The sequence below is a fragment of the Notolabrus celidotus genome, chromosome 16, assembly GCF_009762535.1.
Source record: "Notolabrus celidotus isolate fNotCel1 chromosome 16, fNotCel1.pri, whole genome shotgun sequence".
Classification (NCBI taxonomy): Eukaryota; Metazoa; Chordata; class Actinopteri; order Labriformes; family Labridae; genus Notolabrus; species Notolabrus celidotus.
This window is the reverse complement of record NC_048287.1, coordinates 15,828,225-15,849,369: the sequence shown is the minus strand read 5'-3', so window position 1 is coordinate 15,849,369 and position 21,145 is coordinate 15,828,225. Positions and strand designations below refer to the sequence as shown.

Below are 21,145 nucleotides of genomic sequence, written 5' to 3'. Positions count from 1 at the left end.
CTAATGAACTGAATCATATTAACATAGCAAACAGGCAGCATTTAAGCACTTACGCACGAATTCCCAGACTATGAATTTATTCATCTTAGTTTATACTGCGATGCAAAATAACAGAGGCAGTGCCATCTTGCTGTCAAAATAACGCATTGGCTAAAATTCATGTCTGAACTGTTGTTGAAAATTGAATTTGAATGTAATATGCAGTGTTAAAATAAAGCTTTTTCCGGCATAGTGTTTTAGATGTTGGGCTGTTACAAGCCTACTTTTCATTTGGGGACATTTTACAAGGGATCACATGGACAACCTAAAAAAATAGCTGTAATGAAGTGAGGTTACATATGAATAATTAGACAGCTGTCACTATGCATGCCTATGTGGAAGTAAAACAACTAGAGATAAGGGAACGTATACAAAAAGTATACAACTTAACATGCAAACAGGGAAACAGAAAAACAACCAAAATTGTTTGTCTAAAACTGTTTTTAACATGATCTTGTAGAATGTCTCCTAAATAAGTACTTGTTGTTACCCCTGAAGACCAGTAAACCTCTCTGTGTGTGTCTAATATTATATTTCTCAGCAACAAACTACATTGTCAGCATTTTCCAGCACTTTGCCCTGCAACTAGAACAAACAACCATACAGGAATCACAATTGCAGCACTATATTTTATTTGTTGGACCTGCTGCCCTGAACTGCTAAAAAACAAAGCATGATATAGAAAGGAGAATAACTGTAATCATGTTTAAGGCCTTACACCTAATCTTCATGGGCTGCATCTTTGTCTTGAAGGGGCGCATTTTAAGACCAACTGTGTTACAGCAGTGTCAGGGAGAGCTTTTCATTGAGTTCCATGAAATATGCATAGGTACATCCTTTGTGGTGCAACACGTGAAAATTCTGTATTGACTTGACTTTTTCTTTTATATCTGTTTCGAGACAGACGTGCACACAGGTGTTCAGTCGACCTACAGAACCTCTGTGATCTCTCTTTACAGAGAATGACATCACACTGTTTCAAAAAGGGAAGTACTGACGGAGGTTAACAAACACAGTGTTGCACTCAGTGGTATTCAGTATCATTTACATGCACACATTGATCAATGTGTGTCCATGTGTGCACATATGATGACTGTTAGAATGTGTACGTTGAAAGAGCTGCATAATGACTGTCATGCATCTAATTGCACTGCCTAAGAGCAGTTGGTAGTTTGCTGAAAGCTCAGTGGGAGTGTGTGTGTGAGACACATTCAGCACAGATTTAGGATGAATTGGTTTTGTTTAAAAATACATTGAACTTTTCCATGCAACCATGGAGACAATAGCAGTCAGTTATTTTCTCTCATTCATTCTCCCTCATCCCCGTCTACCTCCTGTCAACTGCTGCTCTCTGACACTCAAACACACGCACGCATGCACTCTCAATCAGGAACACGACAACATCAGTACACACACCTAACACATGCACAAACACCCGCCCACATTTTTGGCCGTGGATCTGTTCACATCTGTAAATACCGTCACATGGAACAACCTTTTTTCTCCCCTGAACACCAGTGAGGCAGTTAACCCTCTCAACAGGTTTCCTGTTGCCATGGCAACATGCTGCCGGCTGACCGAGCAGGATGTGAGTGAAAAACTCATTTCCGTGGCTACCAGTAGAGACATGCAGAAACATCAAATGGTGTGTGTGTGTGTGTGTGTGTGTGTGTGTGTGTGTGTGTGTGAGAGTGTGTGTGTGAGAGTGTGTGTGTGTGTGTGTGTGTGTGTGTGTGTGTGTGTGTGTGTGTGTGTGTGTGTATAGAAGGTGAATGAGCTGATGTGTGTTTATGATGCACAATCTCATCAGTGCTCTTCCAGTCCAGCTTTGCATCTCATCATTCCCACCAATGATGAAACAGACTGTAAGTAAAAGGGCGGGATCTGTCTCTGTGATTGACATGAAGTTTGGTTTTGTGAAAGCAATTGACTCTCACACACACACACACACACGCACACACACACACACACACACACACGAAAACAGGCACAGTTTCTCTTGTTCCCCATAATGACTTCATCCCTTGTTATATTGCAGCGGTTTGCGGTTCCTTGTGTGGGAACGCGGAGACATGAAAAGAGAACGGTCTCCTGCTCATTCTGTGTCACCTCCTTGGATGAGCTGATGTGTGTGTGTGAGAGAGAGAGAGAGAGAGAGAGAGAGAGAGAGAGAGAGAGAGAGAGAGAGAGAGAGAGAGAGAGAGAGAGAGAGAGAGACAGAGAAAGAGAAAGAGAGAGTCATGAGCCAGTTCCCTCTCTCGCATTCTTCTCTCTCATGAATCTGCCCACGCGCTGCCTCCCACCCACATCATCGCAACAGTGATGGAACTTTTTTCTACCTCCTCCCTTGCTCGTTTTCTCACTCTCCGCTCCTTCTCTCCCTCCCATTCACACGCGCTCATCCCTTTTCTATCTGTCACGCTTCCTTCCACAATTTGTGTCTGCCTTTTTTATGCACTCTTCATTTGTCATTCCTGAACTTTACCTTCTTCCCTCTGCCATTCTTGCATTATTTTCGTCCCTTCATTCTGCCCTCGCACTGTCTTCCTTGACGGGGAGCACATTTTAAATAATTCCTCCGCCTGTGTGTGTGTGTGGCAGCCATGTGCCTCGATTGGAGCTTGAGTCGTTTACAAGATTTTAATACTTTCCCAACATTTTAATTTTGCAAAGGATCCTTATGTTTGATCGTAGTTTAGTAAAGCTTTCATGGGTAAATTTAATTTAAGATTAGTAAAAAGTTAAAACAGGAGATCCCCAGTTATTGCACTGCGCCTATGCCAGCAAAAGTAAGTAGATTTAATTCATCAGCATTTGTCGAATCTCAAATAAATGTGCTGACATGCTGCCGTGAAATCTTGTAAAATTCCTTCAACACACTCAGCTGGGGCTTCGATACAATAGTCCTGAATCCCTGTATTATTCAACAGATTTATTCCACCATCAGAGTTCCAGCATCATCTCCGGGGGCAGGTGAATGAGAGGGGAGCAGTTTTCTGCGATCACAGCCGGCAGAGGTGCCTCATCAAAGGCCTTCTGCCCCGACCTGCTCCCCCAGGGGGCTCTGCCATCCTCCAGGAGACACATCAAACACATGAAAGGAAAAAGCTCCAGAGTCACACTCCTTTGGCTCCATCACAGTGCACTGCGTTTATCATCATACCTGACTGCCAGTTATTTCCTATGATGCTCAGCGGTGTGGCTGCCTGAAATTGCCTCAGAGTCTGTCGGTTTTGTTTGGTTTGATCCGCCTTTTCAAGCTGCTTTCAGACACAAAACATGTTTAAGTGTTGGATAAGATTCATATCCGATCAGATCACCACCTTGTTAGAATCAGGAGCGTTTTACACATGAAAACATCTGAGAATATCTCTTTTGTGAAACATTTATAAGACTCTTCTCCTTGGCAGTGCAGATTTGATTCCCACAATGTTTCCTGTTGGTGAAAGCTAACAGTTAAGCTCCCGATTTTAGCCTCACAGCTAGGTCACATGGACATCCTTTATGCTTGAAAACTGGGATGGGAATCATGGGGTAAGTTCTTAAAAAATACCTGCTACATGATCCACAACGATAACATCCGATACAGCGATCCTGCAAGAATTTATGACTTAGAGGCCAATCTTATACATCACACTATCTAACTAACTGAAGATTACAAAATAGTCCTACAAAGTAACCCACACTCAATAACATATTTTACCTTATTCCTAACCTACACTCTTCTTTTCCACTCCCAGTTGTAGCAGACACTGTTCATAAGGCAGGATGGGCAGGAGGTGGGTGGGTGGGGCACAGATTCCGCCATCTTGGAGGCACTGGTGCATGCCAATGTCTGCCTGATGAGTTCACATAGGAAGTGGTTCATCTTCCTCTGCTGTTATTTTATTCATTACTGCCTGCTGGAGAGGGGAACAGACACACAGTGGAGGCACGCATACACACACATGCAGGCAATCAGGTGGGCAGGTAAGCAGAAGCGCCCACATTTTCTCTCTAGCCTTGATTTCCTTCTTATCTTCTTTCCTCTTCTCCTCACCTTTTATTTATTTTTGTTCATTATTTTTCGTCTCATAATGGTTATTCTTGTTTATCTCCTCCATACACTCCCTTCTTCTATGGCATGTCGCTAAGGCTCATTACAGTTGCCTGAGGCTTTTAAACACATCTTTAAATAGTAGCTCTGAAGTCTTCTGAGGATTAAATGGAGATATAGGAAACCGTTGGCCTGCGGTGATGCTCTTCTTCTTTGTGTTTGTCTTTTGTTTTGTCAATTTACGATGAACTGCTTTGGCCTACTTGTGGTGGGGGGCAATTAGGAGCAAACCCTTGGGCAGTTGCTGTTGAGGATTTCCGGATTTTCTCACTTGAGTAAACAGTAGAGGGTTCAAAATACACACTTGTACACAAAATAAGACACACAGTCAAAGGTAGGAAGCACAAAGGGCAGCAGAGCACTGTGTTCAGGCCCTGCAGCTGTAGTTATTTCAATGTTGCTTCTTAGGCTTTTGTATGACACGTTGCGTGTGAAGGTTGTTGGTTTGCTTGGGAAGAAACCAAGCCATTGGGCATTTTTGAGTCGAGAGAGAAGGTAAGATGGAGAAAGGGAAAGAATATCTTGCCTGCTAGGCTGTCCTCACCGCAACGCAACAACAATCATTAAGCTCAGTTGCCCATGCTGTAAAAGTTTGGGAGATTCAAAGTGAAGAAGACTTGTATCCCTCCCTCCTGCAGGCCAAAACAACCTCTACATTACACTCCATCTCTATGGTTTGGTCTTGAGATAGAAATAAGTTCTGATTCACCCTCACTGTGGTCTGGCTTCTTAAGACATTAGACTGGTCTGTGGCAATGTCTCAGGAAAGTTGTGTGAAAGTATAGAAATACACATTTTACCTTTCTGTGTATTTTTTTTTTTTTTTTTTAACAAAGTACCTGTGCATGTTCTCAGTTACTCTTGTAATCTGGTTGATACCACTTCAAGGCATCTCTACTCTCTGTGTGATCTTGGGGGTGTAATTATAGTGATGGCAAACCATGGGGTTTCCTGTCATTGCTTTGTGAATGATTCGTATCAAGGTATCACATAATGTAGTAATTTTGAGTAAATACTAATTCTATATTTTCGTTTCCAATACAGATGTCATATGCAGTTTTTGATCTTAATAGTTTTGATTCACACTTTTGAGTATAAAATATATGTCTTTCAAAGAAAACTTATTTTTAGCAAGAAGTAGCATCCAGGTAGGTATGCAAACATTGGTGATGTTGCTAGGCAAACATCCTGTGTCTCTGATGTGTTTAAATGCTGAAGATGCTGTAAACTCACGATAGATGCATCCAATTTTAACCAAACAAAAATCTCTGACCAAGTGGTTGAATCACTGTGGAAGCTAACGTTACTGCTTTCTGCTAGCTAACGTTAGAAGCTAGTACGGTAACAGTAACACTATCAACAGTCAAAGTAACTTAAGCATCTCATTGACATTTCTTGGTGCATCCTGGGCAGATGTCTATGTTTGAATTAGTCCCTTTCTTCTACTCAATTGTTATAGAAATCTAACATGTTTCACCGCTCTTGCTAGTGTTTTCTGTTGAGTCTTTGAAAGCACACCAACACCTTGGCAGGAACTGTTGGGACCAGGACGGCACATAAACACACATGCAAGTGAAAACACATGCCATCCCTTCTTGAAACTATATGAATAATTAGAGCATCATACTGAACAAATAAGTCTGAGACTGAATGCAGTCAGTTCTTGAGTCCAAATCGGGTCACGAGTTCTGATAAGTATTACTTGAGCTGGACCGAGTCCTGGCCATTCGAGGCCATTGCTACCATAGTTTAGTGTCACACTTAAACCATATGCTAATGCCAAGCTGAACATGAAGACTTGGAGAACTGAAGTTTGTGTTCGATTTGTCCCTTGACTGTAATATTGTGTCAGTACTCAGTCAAAGTGTATTATGGGAGCACAAGCAAAAGTGGAGAATTAGGGACATTGTGCTTGAGAGTGAAAGTTTTGTGCTCTGGTACCAAAACTGGTGGTGTTACCAGTCTCTGGTAATTATTTTGTACATCAGGATCAGTGTCTGTGCTGTGGACTGTGGTGTGTTGTGACTTTTTACACAGAGGCCATACTTTGCCATTGGGAGCCGTATATATGTGCTGACTTTCAGTGACACATGACAGAATAATACATGTTTCCCTCTCCTCTTCTACCTGCTACATACACATACACACACATACACATATACACACACACTCCAGTACCCTTTCTTCCCCTTTCTTATGGCCCTGCAGACTCAGAGTTGAGAAAGTGAAGATGGCTAATGCTGCTTAACTTATTTATGAGGAGGGGTTCAATACTGACTTTAGGGCTGTCGTTGAGGCGAGACTCTTATTGTCTATTCTTATTGACAGCATTTGTGCTCTTCATTAATATTAAATGTTGACATCCTGACAGCTTTACCTTCCTGGGGATTGCAGCAAAACAAAGTTTTCGACTTCACTGTAACTTTCTCGATACTTCTGACAGGGGCATAGTGATTGTTTCTACTCACAGCTTTTTTAGATATTGATAGTTTCTGCTTTATATTAAAAGAGTGCATCTTTGAGAGGATACAGGATGAAGTTAAAGTCTTTTGCTTTAATATGCATTCTTCCTGGATGCATGTATCTGAGCTAAACTAGTTTGTGGATGTTAACCCTCAGCATGGCAGTGTAATTGATATACTGAGTTTTAATCTAAGGACTCAGGCCGGGCAAAAAGGTGACAAGAAATAAATCAACAAGATTCATCCTGTAAGGAATAATGAAGCAGGAGGAATTTAGAATTGCTTTTGGGGTAAGATTCTAACATTTCAGATGGTAGAGGAGTTGTGAGAGGCATTTAAAAGAGTTATAATTAGGCGGGATAAACTTATCAACATTATGTAATGCTTTTTCAACCTTGCATTCAGAGCTTCTTTCCTTCATGTGGTTTCCTTACATGTAATTTAGAATGGGTACTTAGTTCACTTTTAAATTATTCAGGCACACACACACTCATAGAATCTGCACACACACACACACACACACACACACACACACACACACACACACACACACACACACACACACACACACAAAGCATGATGATAGGTGATGCAGTCGCAAAGAGTCACTGGTGATGACTGTCACTTGTGGTCCCATGGGTGGCTCAGTGGTCAGAGATTGGAATGTAACAGAGGAAGACTATTATTGTGATCCACTCAATTATTCATCCATGAAAGAACTCAATACCCCGAGTGAAAGAGAGAGTGGAAGAGAGAGTGAGAGAGGACTTGGGGTTGACATGAAACACAGCGGTTATCTGCCTAAGCACAGATAAAACGTCTGTGTTTTAATGTCTCTCATAAATAAAAAGTGCATTTACAAAGGAAACAAGTCATTTTCTGATGTAGATTTAATGACATTGATTTAATTATTCCACACAAGATAGTGATGGCATTTCACTTGAAGTTTGCAAAGAGTGTAAAGATAAGCACACCAACGTGCTTATAAAATGCCTATGAACATTAGTCGTTGTGCAAAGGTATCGCCTCCTGCTTCTTCCTCCATTGTCCGGAGGCATGTCAGAACTTATCTCACCTGTGTTCACTTTGTCCCTCTCCCATTCAACTCATCAAACACTGAAGTGCTTCTTCGCAGATAGAATCGCCACCCTCGCTTTTCTGGTGGGAACAATATTAAACTCTCTTCTATTATAGCCAAACTTAAGCCAAACACTGCCTCTGTGTGTTTAAAGCAATACAACTCGCCCCCACTTATTTTCTAAGTGGATTCCAGCATCATAACCTCATGAACAATTGCTTAAAAAAAAAAAAAAAAAAATCAGAAGGAGCAGTCATGAATGCAAGAGCCTGAGAAGGCATTTTTATCTCATGTTGTGTTTACATACCAGCAGAACCACCTTTGATGGGATTAGAATCACTAAAGATGTGCTTTAGCGGGCCTGGGAAGCTGCTAGCAGGGAGAATGTGCAGGGATTTATGCATTTTTGATGCAGCGTGGGGAGGAGTGGAACTCTGAAAAGGCTGCATGACCTACTTAGAGAGCCGTGGAATTCAGACGACTCGTCATGCCACAGAAAAGAGAAAAAAAAATCTTCCTTTTTACTCTCTGTATGTGTGTCAGAGAGATGTATGCAAAGTGTGCTCTTTGGCATGTTCTTTACTGCCTGCTGGTGTCAATGTGTAAGGAACACACACGTGACACACTGGCACATCCAGTTCTTTTGAATGCGTTCCTTCTTTTCCCCTTTGTTTCTTTCCTTACTTTGCATTAGTGTGTGTACCCTGAGTCTTATTTAAAGCCTTTCAGTCTGCTTTATTGAAAAGCCTCTGAAATGAATATATAACCTGCAACACTTCTGACCACAATCCACCAAGATGGCATCACCACACACACACACACACACACACACACACACACACACACACACACACACACACACACACACACACACACACACACGCAATCACACACGCACAAACGTACACATGCACATGCACACGTTCACTTCTATCCACACTTACACCAGACTAACTCCCTTTGTCCCCATTTAAGGGAAAATGCTATTTTCCTTGCGACATGGCCTTGTACACAAATTAATTTCCCTTTGCAGTCTAGCCCCCATCTCTCCCTCCTCTCTCCATCCACTTCTCTCTCTCAATCTCTCTCTCCTTTTCTCTGTAGCTATGGCAACACAGTGTTGTACGTCAGCTTCTCAAACCAGTCGGTATTGTCAAACTGCTCAGGCTGTCACATTCCATCTTTACAGTCATCCTGCAGGACAAGACTGAGACTCCCTCTTGTTGCTCCCATGTCTTTCTAGTTACCTCAATACAGGCTGGTCATTAAGCCATTCATTAGAAACGACAAGCACTCACCATCAATGCCTTCAGCTGGAGTGTTTATTTGGCCCGGAAATTAGCTATTGTAAGACAAGAGGCGACCACCTGGTTGCATGGTGAGTGTGCCCATGTGTGTGGTGTGCTTGTGGCTCCTGGTGATTGATGATTGTTTGTGGACACTGTTGGCATGGCCCTCAGCCTGGTTAAATATGCGCTGGTTGATGAATCCCAGAGTGCATGGTGTGTGTGTGTGAATCCATGTGTCGGTGACAGTAAGTGCATGTGTGTACTTGTGGCGGTGGAACTCAGAGCTGAAGTGAAGCACCATGCCTCCAAAGCACATGGGCTCACACAGAGTTATTTTTGGAGCCAAAATGCCCAAATAAAAAGGGGTGTGAGGTTGTTCAGGGGCTTCTCGAGTCAAAGCAACAGGTCAGAGTTGTAGAACAAACATGACTCAGAGTTTTGGGGTGATATTGTCCCTCATTGTACAAACAGTCCTTCAAATATGTTGCAGAGAATGAGAACATTAGACATGGACTGCTCATTTTTCCACCTCTTTCTCACAAGTACTAAAATCATTATCACAACTTACATCATTAATTAGTTTTTGTTGGAATACTTTCAATTTACTCTGATGAAATTACGACATTCCATACATCCAGACAGGCAATGTGGTAATGAGAATATTAGCAGAAAGTGCTTCTACATTTTTTGAAATAACTGATTCCTGGGTCGAATACAGTTTTGTGCAAGGTAGAGAACACCATAATCTTTATTAAGACATTTTGTTCTATTACTTAAAGCCAATATTTCTAAAAAGCTGCTTCAAACACCCTGTGTGTTGCCTCCAGCACTGCATGTCAGCACCTTTGTCTGACAGGACAGCAGTTAGTGGCACTTTTCGCACTTTGAGTGCTACACAAACAAGGATCTGGCCTGCTTTGTATAAAATTGTCTGCTAAATGAAATTGTAGAATTATGGGCATGTTTTATATTTAAAATAGTTGCTGCCACTATATTTCATTGGTTTTATTTGAATGTCCTTGAATGGCTTATTAGAGGTCTTCTTAGGGCCCCCTGAACCAGGACCAAGAACAAAAGTCTATATTTTGTTGAAGACCTTTATGCCAGGGTCAGATCTCAGTAGGTGTATAGGTTCTATTTACCATTAAGTGTATTACCCAAGTAGATCTTAGAGGATGCATGATTGATGCTGATCAAACAGGGAACACATGGTCGCTGTTTGTTACTTGATCAACAGCATATATGAGTTGATGGATACCCTCTGTGCTGAGATAATAAGAAAATAATAATACAAAACTAATCAACAAGTCCTGATTTTGCAGCTTTTGTTAATAACAACAAGAATGTAAGCACAGGGAGGCGTAATCTCATTGTAATCTTATTTACTGACATCGCTGCAGCTTGGCTTACAATAGTAAAAGAGGGATAAAAAAAGGATAAAAATAGACGTCTTGAGTATGATTAACACTTTACACAGGAAGATGAGTAAGATGAGTTTTGGCGTCGAACATAATTAACATTTTATGAACCTTAAATATCCAGGATAGTGTCTATCCCCCTCTCCCCTTGGGTGTAAGAATGCATATACCTCAGGTTTGGTGTGTATGTAGTTAAAAAAAATACATGGATCTGTTAGGATCTTGGGAAAACTTCTCTGTTCTTTCACTTGAAGACCTCAACCACCCCACCCTAAATGTACACTTTTTTCTGTTTCTTTTCATTTCACTTGGCTGTCATAATTCATTCATCTGCAGTAGCTATTCTGCAATCCTCTGTGCTCTCCTGTCACTGACTATTTAATCAATTTTCAGCTAACGTTAATGATTGATAAGCACATTTGCTTGCCATGTTATGCAAGTCCACTCTTTCTAAGCATCCTTTTGAATAATACGGCTAGGTGATTAACTTAGACATTAATTGGATCGAGCAGAAAACTGCAATGCTAACATCCAGAGAAGATGTGTTAATGATGCAGTGCTTACAGCCACGACCCCAATAACTTATAATGAGAGAGAGGGAGGAAAAGCAAGAGTGAGAGGTGGGAAGTAACTGTCAGACAGAGAAAGAGAATTAGAGAGAACCAATGATGATGCTGATGAAACCAAGCAGTAGGGAGTAGTGGAGAGGGAGAGAGGGAAATTTAAAGAATGAAAAAGAAGCCCTACATCCTAACAGGGACTAGGCCGGGATTCCTGGGAGGCGGCGTTCTGCCGTAACAAGATTGATGTGCGTGGACAGAAGCATCCTGAGGCTGCACAGAGGGACTGCCTGAACTGTGCTCTGCTGTATCCCACTTAACTACACACACACAAACACACACGCACAGACCTCCATGCATGCACCCACTCACCAGCTATAACAGGCTGTCTTTTGAATCCGCTTCCACATGCCTACACTTCCCAGACTCCCATCTGTCTTGTGTGGAATAAATACAGGTCCTCTTTGCCTCTTCAGAAAGTTGTCCATCGATGGTTCTCCCAATTTAGAGAAGGATGAGTGATGTGCCCATGTTTGTCCTTTCCAGTCCTGACTAAATGTCAACAGCAATATCTGTGCTCGTTTTCCACTCTCTAAATGGATGTTATTAGATAACCAATGGTCGAAAGGACTGCTGGCAATGTCATCTGAAAACAAGAGCGCAAACGTGACTTGTGTGATGATTGTGGTGGGAAAAGTGCCCTTCCAAAAGACAATGTCAAAGTGAACCCAGCAGAAACTTCTATTATGTTGTCAGGGCTGTCAAAGCTAACATGATAACACGTTAGCAAAAATTCCTTTAACCCCACACATTTTTTCTAACACGTGATTAATGCACGCACGTTCTTTGGTTGTGACTCTCGCCTTAACCTGTGGAATATCAGGAAGCGATGCGAACGTTGTTGATAGCTAGTACACTCAAAAAAAGCAACATGGGTCTCTGTTTTATCAACATAAGTATAACATGTAGCTTCTATTATATTAATTCATGTTTAGTGGTTAAACATGTTTAAATCATGTAGTTTTAACATGACATGCAAAATCCTTAAACTACAAGATTGCTTTATGTCAACACAACCTAATATGTTTATGTAGGAATCCCATCTGCAATACCTCTCCAGAGCAGAAGGTGGCAGTAACGTATGACAGGCACTATTCATCAGCCAAGGTTTCGTGCTTCTGGCAAAGAAGAGCCATTACGGGGAGTTGGGAGAGATCGCCTGTGACTGACTACAATTGGGGCGCTGGTGGCCTAGCGGTCTAAGCGCTCCATATATCGAGGCTATAGTCTTCGTCACAGAGGCCGCCGGTTTGACTCTCAGCAGGTCAACCATTTACTGCATGTCTTCCCCCACTGTCTACTTCCCCCGTTTCCTGTCTCTCTTCAGCTGTCCTGTCAGTAAAGGTGAAAAAGCCAAAAATACAACTTACAAAAAAATAAATGTATATATAAGCTATCCATAATCTTGTTATACAAGTTACTGTGACCCAAGACAATTAAGTCAGATCATACCTTAGTAAATATGTTGAAACAACCTTTACAAATTAAGTTGGACCCAAACATTGCGATAAGTAATGGTAATGTCAATACTTTATGTTCACTCAACATATTTACAATTAGTTGGTTCAACAAAATTGTGTCTCGCTAAATGAAAGCATTTTAATTTGGAGGAATTTTTTTCCATAATTTTATTACATTCACCCTACAAATTATTTCTTTGAGTGTACAAACAAACATCATTGAGCAGAAATTGATGAATAAACAGATCATTTGGTTAGCATGTTCAGCATCAGAGCTCTTCTCTTAACAAGGCTAAAGTTGTTTGCATCTGCTGTTGATGTGAAATGAGATAGCGCTGGATCACGTCAAGTCTAAAATACCGGTGCTTGCCACACAGCTGATTCAGAGAGCCCTCTTCCTCCTCCAGTATTTCCAAAATGTTGAAGTATCCCCTTTTATTAAACTGATAGAAATGATGAAACAACCTTCGAATAACAGGAGTCTATTGTAACAAATTCTTATTGAACCATCTATACAGGTGGTGTGTATCCTCCCTCAATACCACTCGACCCCAGTCTCTACCAGGCTACTTAGTTGATGCAGACTGTCAGGGTCTAGTCTGCGTATTAAATAGGTTTTCATCTCTCTCTCTCCTCCTATGCTAGACATGACTGATGGTCTTCACTCTGCAGACAGCATTATATGAGGTAAACAGACTGGAGAGGACTAATAAAAGTAGAGGCAGGGACTTTTAACTGTGATTTATTTGATAGCATAGGTCAGCGATACCCAGCAGGGCTTGTATATTTATGTTTGAAAGAGTTTTCGTGAAGATTGAGAAGGAGAGAAGGAGAAAAGAGACAGGAGGTTGTTTTGGACAAAAGCTTTAATATCCCTAATTGACAAGAAAAATACGAGGGGTTTTATGTTCTTCCGTATTATTCAGTTTACGACCTGCTTCAGTGGAGAAAAAAAACAGGACATAATCTTACACGTATCTTGAAGGGTAGCAATTTTTCATTTGGAGTTCACTCAAGGTTGTGTTGTCAGTGACCGAACAGAGGAAACATTTTTATGCGGATTGCCTTGAGAAAAAAATCGACATTGGTGCATTTGATAGCAGCTGATATCACGACTTCCCAGTCTAGAAGATTAACATACTTAAAGATTCTGTGTTTGTCTGCAGAGGTACTGGACTCCTGCATACCAACAAACACTTCACTCAATTACTCCTGTGCCATTGACTGAATGAATTTGTCAGCCTCAGTCCCAGTTTGTTTCCTTTCATTTACTGAACGCATCCATGTGAGAGTGCAGAGGACCTTCAGGGAACAAATAACTTAATAATGAACTTCCTCTCTTCCTCTTCTTCTCAATTTTCCTAATCCCTCCTCTTCCAGTCATGATCATTTATGAGTTAGCAGGTAAGTAAGGGGTTGACTATTTCACCTCAAGGTACAGTACTTTTGGCAGGTGAGAAAAGTTTTTCCTTTTTGCGCAAATTATCACTTATATAAATGTCACACTCAAAATGTTTAATGCATTGCATAACAATCCACCTAAAAGTGGTTGAATTATTTAGTCTAGTGGACAAGGTGGTTGAGTAAACAACAGACTGACACTGCCATATTTTAAGCAATTTGGGATTTCATCTACTTTTTGGGGCTTCTGGTGAGGTCAGTGGGGAGCGCCAAAGGACTTCAGACCAAGACTACCTTTCCCAGGCATTTCAATGTTGATTAAGCGACTCTAAAGTTAATAAGCGAGAGTGACGCTGGCAGTGAGAAATGACATTTAAGAGCGTACTATTAGTCTTCAGGCAGATATATATGTCTAAACGTTTAGTAAATCTAAAATGTGAACAGATGGTAGCCACTAGGTTCAGGATGACTGTTGGGATTACATTATGTTGCATGGGGTTGTGTATGTTTTTGCTCTCTATACAGTCAATGCCTGATAAAGTATTGTCAACAATACTTCTCCAACTGTATAGATTCAGTTCAGAGCAACATCACCACCTTTACTTAAGATAAACTGACCAATCAGAGCTTATATTGTGTTACTTGTGTGATCATCAACAATACAAAGCTCAAATTAAAAGCTATAAATGGACATGCTTGCTTGTGCCTGCTTTGTCATTGGTATATACAGTATATTGCCTATTGGGGTTGTGTACAATTATCAATAACTCATTCTTTTCTCTCAATGCATTTTCCATGCAAAATATTACAGTGAACTAGGGGTCCAATATCTCATATTGTATCTGCTGCAGTTCTATGCTCATGTAGAGTCCCATTTTGAGGTCATTTGTAATGCACAAAACCAGCGCTCTGATGCAGACCCCTGGCTAAACAAACTGCATGTCCGCCATGTCAAGTGAATCAGCCACAAATGGCATTTTGTGTGAAGCATTGTGTCCACTCATTAGCGGGTAATAGAGGTTGGCATCCATATTTCTTTGAGTCCAGTATACTGTGAATAATAGCGCTCACTTACATCACTATAAAATGACAAACTCAGTTTACAGTTGACAGAGCCATTTTAAGTGGAATCAGCAACACATGTGCCTCTCTTGTTGAAACTGCCCTGCTAAAAAGCCAACTACCAGATGTGCAAGAACCACAACCAATGCAAATCAAAACTGGAAAACCAATGATCAAACTGCAATGCCAAAGTCTGAAGAAAATCTACCACTTCTTTTACTTGATTTAGCGTTTCTCCCCCCTCCTCTCTGTCTAGCATTACCTTGAGGACCAGTTGGCTCGTGTCAGTGGGATTACTCTCTGATCTGACCCCCTCACTGGTTAGCGCTACACGTTCCAGCTGTTGTCAGGCCTGTGTTAAAAGCACAACAACCTGTAATAGGCTTAACACAGTGTCTGCTTCCTGCACAGCACAGATTGCTAATAAAGGTGCAATGTGTTCACTGCGATTTTAGCACAACTGGCCAATTTGAGCTTATCTCTGATTCGTGAGCGAGCTTCATGTGTGTGGGTACAGTTGTGTTTTGTCACACATTTGTTGAGGGATGATAATTTCTCTAGTGTGTGTCTGTGTTTGACAGAGGGAGACTTGTGTGTGTGTGTGTGTGTGTGTGTGTTTGTGTGTATGTAGCGACAAAGAGACTTGTCACCACCGGAGAGGCTTCCAACATGCCATCATGGTTATCCTGGTGGCCATCTGAGCGCTCCAGAAAGGGAGGGATAGATTGAGTACAATAACAAGAGCCAGACTGCAGGGAGAGAGGAGGCAACGGAGGGTAAGCAGACGTCAGTTTGAGCAGCCCAGTCAGTCTGTCGCAGTTGATTTTAAAGGCCAGCCTCTCCCTAGACAAGTAGCGGGTTCTTCTGTTATTTTCTCTCTGTCTTGCAGGCATGCAATGTGAAGGAAACAGATTGAAAGAACAACTCCATCTCAATTTTACTTCATTCACTCTCTTTTTCAAATCAATGTGTGCTCTCCTCGAATACTCTTGGGCCTGCTGTCTAAATGTTACCACAAGCAGCCTTGATGCTTGCTGCATACACATTCATTCTTCCATCTTCTTCTTCCCTGTCTCTCTCTTTTTTTATTCCTTTTTCCAAGCATTGACTATCGTTTTTTTAAATTCACATTGGTTCCTTAAGTCTGTGAATTACCTGTCAGCTGTCTGTTTCTGTTCTTTTAGAGAGAGGGAAAAAAAAAGGCCTGGTGGGCGATATGTTACACCCCAGTGGGCCTGTGAATCACCTAGGGGCCCATCGATGGGGAACAAATAGCTCTGGTTCTTAAAGATCTTATGTCTCTGTGTGTGTAATGATGATGGCAGGTAAGATGAGGCTGCTGCTGCTCTGTGAGAATTTAGTCAGCAATGGAGACTGTTGACCCTAAATGAATGACTAACCCTGGTGAACTCAAGGGAGCCCTCTTTATCAAATTACTATTGATACACTCTTTAAGAAAATCAAATTTAGTGTACTACAGCTACATTTCCTGTGCACCGAAATACTGAATCTTTACTAAACTGTTGCAGACTTCGCCCCCACCCTTTTTCCCTATTCTTCCTCTGTGCACAGTAGTTGGTATTGACAGTCATGACAGAGTTTAGAGGATTAGTTGGGTTGTTACATGGGGAAATAGATAATCTCCTTTAGATCTGACCTATTCGTTGGGCCCTGCTAACTCTATAGGGCTTTAAAATGCCAAGCATATGTCTGAGCAATTGTAGGATTCAGCCCCGGCTCACATTTCCTCTCCTGGCTCAGAGTTTTGGAAGTGTTTCAATGAGGGGGGCATGCAAGAGGCGGATGTAGCTGAGAAGTAGAGGCTCTGCAATTGCTGAACGCTGTTGCATAGAGAAGCTATTCGAATGCATACAGCCTGAGGGCAGGATTGATATAAATATGTGTACCTGGGGATGCATTCTAAGGGGACTTCAACATTGTTATAGCACTTTATGTCTCCATGGACTGAGATTACCTGTAAAGTTTCATGGAAATATGAAATACAGGGCAAAATTCAGCCTCCCTGGAAACTGTTCTGTTTTGGCTAGCTTAGAATAGCCTTTTACATCTACATAGGAGCAGGTCCCATTTCACAGAGGCCACCATCCTGCACTACCATGTCTCTACAGCATCACAGAATAGACAAACTAGTAAATACGAGTTGCTGTATTTAAGCCTGGTTCATCCTTCTGCATAGAATCTGCGCCGTAGTGCTGCTACTCTGCAATACTCTGCCAAACGCTTGTTGGCAGTGTGATTTCTTTGCTAGTCAAATCGCCTGTTTCCAGCCCTGCTATGTTTTCTGCTTGCTTGTCCACAGAGAACTTGTAGCTGATAAATGTTGCCGTTGATCATACAGTAATTATTACAAAGAAGAAAAGAGAGGGCAGGTTGGAGGAGATGGAATGTACGGTCGATGTGGGGGGATTTTGGAAATGTTATAAGCAGGAAACATGATGTTGCCCAGTGGACCAATCACAGAGCTTACAGTCTGCAATGTTTCAACACATAGTTACATTTTTGAGGAGGTGCACATCAGGCTACGTACATAGGCGTCTGCGTAGGAACAGGGCAATGCGGACCAAAGGTGTACACTAGGGTGTCGATTTGATGGAGAAGTATAAACCAGGCTTTGGAAGATGATGAAGAAGAGAGTGGTTGTGTGCAAAATAATTTGTATTAAGAGATGTTCTTGCATCACAGGAGCGTCGAAGGCCACCATCGCTTCACCAACAGGAGCGGTGAGCAAGGGAAGGTTTTAATCTAGATTCTGACTGCTTGATGTCGCTAAATATTCTCGTTTCTGCACACTAACATCTTCATATCCTTGAACTGAAGTGTTGAGATTCTGTTCAGGATGGAGAGAAATATTGATGTCACAGCAGAGTTGTTGTTCACACAAAGCTGTCATAGGATAAGTACACTTTAAAGTGTTTGTAAATAACATCACTTTATCTGCAGAGATAAGGCAGCAACATGTACACAATATGAAATCTGTAAGGACGTTTTCTGAGGAGGAATTCTTGAGGATTTTGTTCTCAGTAATCACCTGTGCTGTTGGCCCTGTCATGAATAAATATAGTGTGTGAAGAACAGATTGCTTCTGACATCACATCAGGTTCTCCCCCTCCCTGTTTTTTTCTGTTGTTCTCACGTCCTCCCTTACTCTCTCCCACATACTCACATGTGTGTGTGCAGGATTGAGCCTCAGGTTGCTGATTTGGGCGCAGTAATTTGCCATTAGATGAGGGACAGGTGCAGCTGCCTCTGTTTGCAGCGCTAACAAGGCATTTCATCATGTTTAGCTCCAGCCTGGCTCTCTGATCAGCTCTTGTTCGCGTCACAATACCCCACACATGTGCGCACACAATGGTACACACATACACATACAGTAAAGAGGCACTTTCTCGTGATCTCTGCAGGTTTGTCCCACAAAGTGCAAGTTCGAACAGGGGCTTTGAGTTCAACAATGACAATCCCTTAAAGGTGAAGGTTTAGAATGCTACTTTGTGGCTCTCCTTGTATGTAGGTATGGTCAGTTTATTAACCCAAGAAAATAATCAATATGGCTGCCTTGATTAAGTTGTTAATATATGTGGTATCCACCATAAGTCAATAAAGGGTACAGGTCATTTTAATAGTCTGTCAGACCTATCAGTAGTAACAGCTGAGTCTTCCCCTCCAAGGAAGGTTGCCTTATGGGTAACAAACCAATGGGACACAGGCTAGCTGGTGTCTTATGGGAAGTGAATCTCTTCTGTGTTGAAGTGAAAGACAATTACAAGGGTGTACTGCAGACACAGAAGGACTGTTAAAGCTTCAGTGGTCAGCAGAGTCTTCAGTTGTTTACTGGTTAGCTTGTTCGCTAGGTAGCACCTGTAAGCTAGGATAGAGCTAACTAATCCAGCTTTATAGAAACCACATGTCTCCTTAAGACAGCTGTGGCTCAGTGGAAGAGATGGTTGTCACTCAACCAGATGGTTGGCAGCCCGATCCCAGCTCCTACAGTCCACAGAGTGCAGGACACCAAACCCTCCCGGGGGGCAGCAGTGTGCCATTTTGCAGGAACTCTGATGGCCACTTTACGTCGCATCCTCTGCCTTGGGTTTATGAATGTGTGTGGATGTGACATGTAGTGGGAAAGTGCTTTGAGTGGTCAAAAGACTAGACAAGCGCTTTGTAATAGCAATAGCTGTGGCAGTTTTATTTATAGAGCGCATTTCATTACAGGTAAGCTCAATGTGCTTTACATTTAGGATACTGTTTTGGGGATTTTGTGACTCAAAACTCAATCAAACCGCTTCTAGCCAAATGGGAAACTCAGTAGGGGACATCTTTAGTGACTTAATTGTAACTTCTTGCTTTGGTTTTGTTTTTGGTGAAAAAAAAAAAAGATCTCTAATGATGCAAAATGTGAACAATCAAGGTTTCTCTTGCTATTTTTGTGATTATTTTGGAAAATCTGGAATGTAACTTGCACCATCATACAAAACAGTCTACTTTGGTGGACCCTAGATTGAAAAATATTTAATTGTCTTCCTCAGTAAGGATTTTCTTCGTGGGGCACCGTTGACCTAGCGGTGTAAGCGCTCGCCCCATATACAGAGGCTATAGCCTTCGTCGCAGAGGTTGCAGGTTTGGTTCGAGCCTCGACTATTTACTACATGTCCTCCCCCACTCTCTGCTCCTCACATTTCCTGTCTCAGCTGTCTTGTCTGTTAGAGGCGAAAATGCCCCTCCAAAAAAAATATTTTAAAAAAGTAAGGACTTTCTTCGTGTTCAGCAGTGTGCCGTTTCTATGCAGCTGTGCTTTCAAGTACTATCTGCTTTTGCCGTCCTGCTAGCTACCTGTATAGTGGTTGAGCACAAAGGTAGCATGGATATTTGTGAAGCACAGATGGATCCACTGTCCGCGACCAATTCCCACTCTCTCCGCTTGTCACTTTTTTAAATTGAGGAGTCTGTACAATCAAATCAGCACTCTACAGTTGTATTTGTATGCTTGATGACCTAACGAGGGGGAAAACTGTTAGGCAGTGTCACTGCTAGCCTGGTATGCCTCGCTTTGTGTCCAGCATGCGTTTCGCAGCTAAGCGGCTGTCGCTTGCTTCTTTGAGCGGCATCATCTGGGTTAAGTACCATAACACATTAAACTAGCTTTTTTTGCATTTTATACTGGGATACTAGTCACACTGGTGTAGGATGCAGCTCACTTTTTACATACATTTTATAGACAGAATTATGCAGAGTTTATTATCTCAAGTTAGGCATTGAATTTTTTATGTTGAGTCTGAGATTCTTCATAAAGGCTTTCTGCAGGAAGAAAATAAGCATTGCTGCATGCTGCGCCATGTTTTAAAAATGTCCTGTTTTCTTAGACATGACAAGTTTCTGATTTGCATATAAGGAATGCAGATAATCTCTACTTCACTCTGACATTACAGGGTAAACTGTTTCCTAACATTTAGCCTAATTAAGTGTGATTTATCTGCAGCACAAAAACAGTGAGTTAATGTATTCATGTAATGATAAATCAGTAAGGATGAATCTCAGTGGCTTTGCGTAAAGGTCAGGGTAAAAAAAAGGGAACGGAGACAATGGTTTTCGAAGGGTATGAAATAAATTCCTCCTTAGCCAGCTGTCCTATCAGTAATGACTTTTAAATGGAGGAGGTATTTTGTGCTTACTCACTACAACGAAATGTCAAGCTGAGGAGGAGACATCTCAAAAAATACGACGAGAAATTTAGCACGAGTATTGTGACAGGTATCCCAGAATCCAGTCATGGAAAGTCGAGTCATAGTCCTGCGTGCGTGCTTGCATATACATTTTCAGTTTGTGTCCCCATCACTTTATAAAGGGTTATACACAGTCCTGGTGTTTCTATATTCTGGTTCCTCCACCATCAGCCCTCACCCTAACAACTCCTCCACTCACAGGCAGACATGCACACACACACACACACACACACACACACACACACACACACACACACACACACACACACACACACACACCTTCTTTGGCTTCCTCCCAAGGCGGTCAAACAGATTACTACGGGGCGTTAACCCCATCGATCTGCTCCAAATGCCAGGAATTAGATTTCAGACTGGGGAGGAGAGAAATAAAGTGCTGTAGTATTTCTCGCTGCTCGACTTGAGCGTTAAATGCTGCAATGCCTCTCTCCATGTACCACTTTTTCTCCAGAACTCCTTTGTGT

The 21,145-nt window shown here is 41.8% G+C and overlaps 1 protein-coding gene across 4 annotated transcripts in view; it reads left to right on the top strand.

Moving 5' to 3' along the window:
• Nucleotides 1–21,145, top strand: part of gabbr2 (gamma-aminobutyric acid (GABA) B receptor, 2) — a 217,689-nt gene that overhangs the window by 44,396 nt on the left and 152,148 nt on the right. Inside the window, exon 1 of one of the 4 annotated variants that reach the window (XM_034705474.1) lies at nt 1,779–1,904. The exons of the other annotated variants lie outside the window; for them this stretch is intronic. Within the exon in view, the coding sequence (XP_034561365.1) occupies nt 1,830–1,904 (75 nt within the window). The 5' untranslated portion in view covers nt 1,779–1,829. Of the gene's footprint in view, nt 1–1,778; nt 1,905–21,145 lie in introns of those variants that run through there. 4 annotated transcript variants of the gene reach the window in all.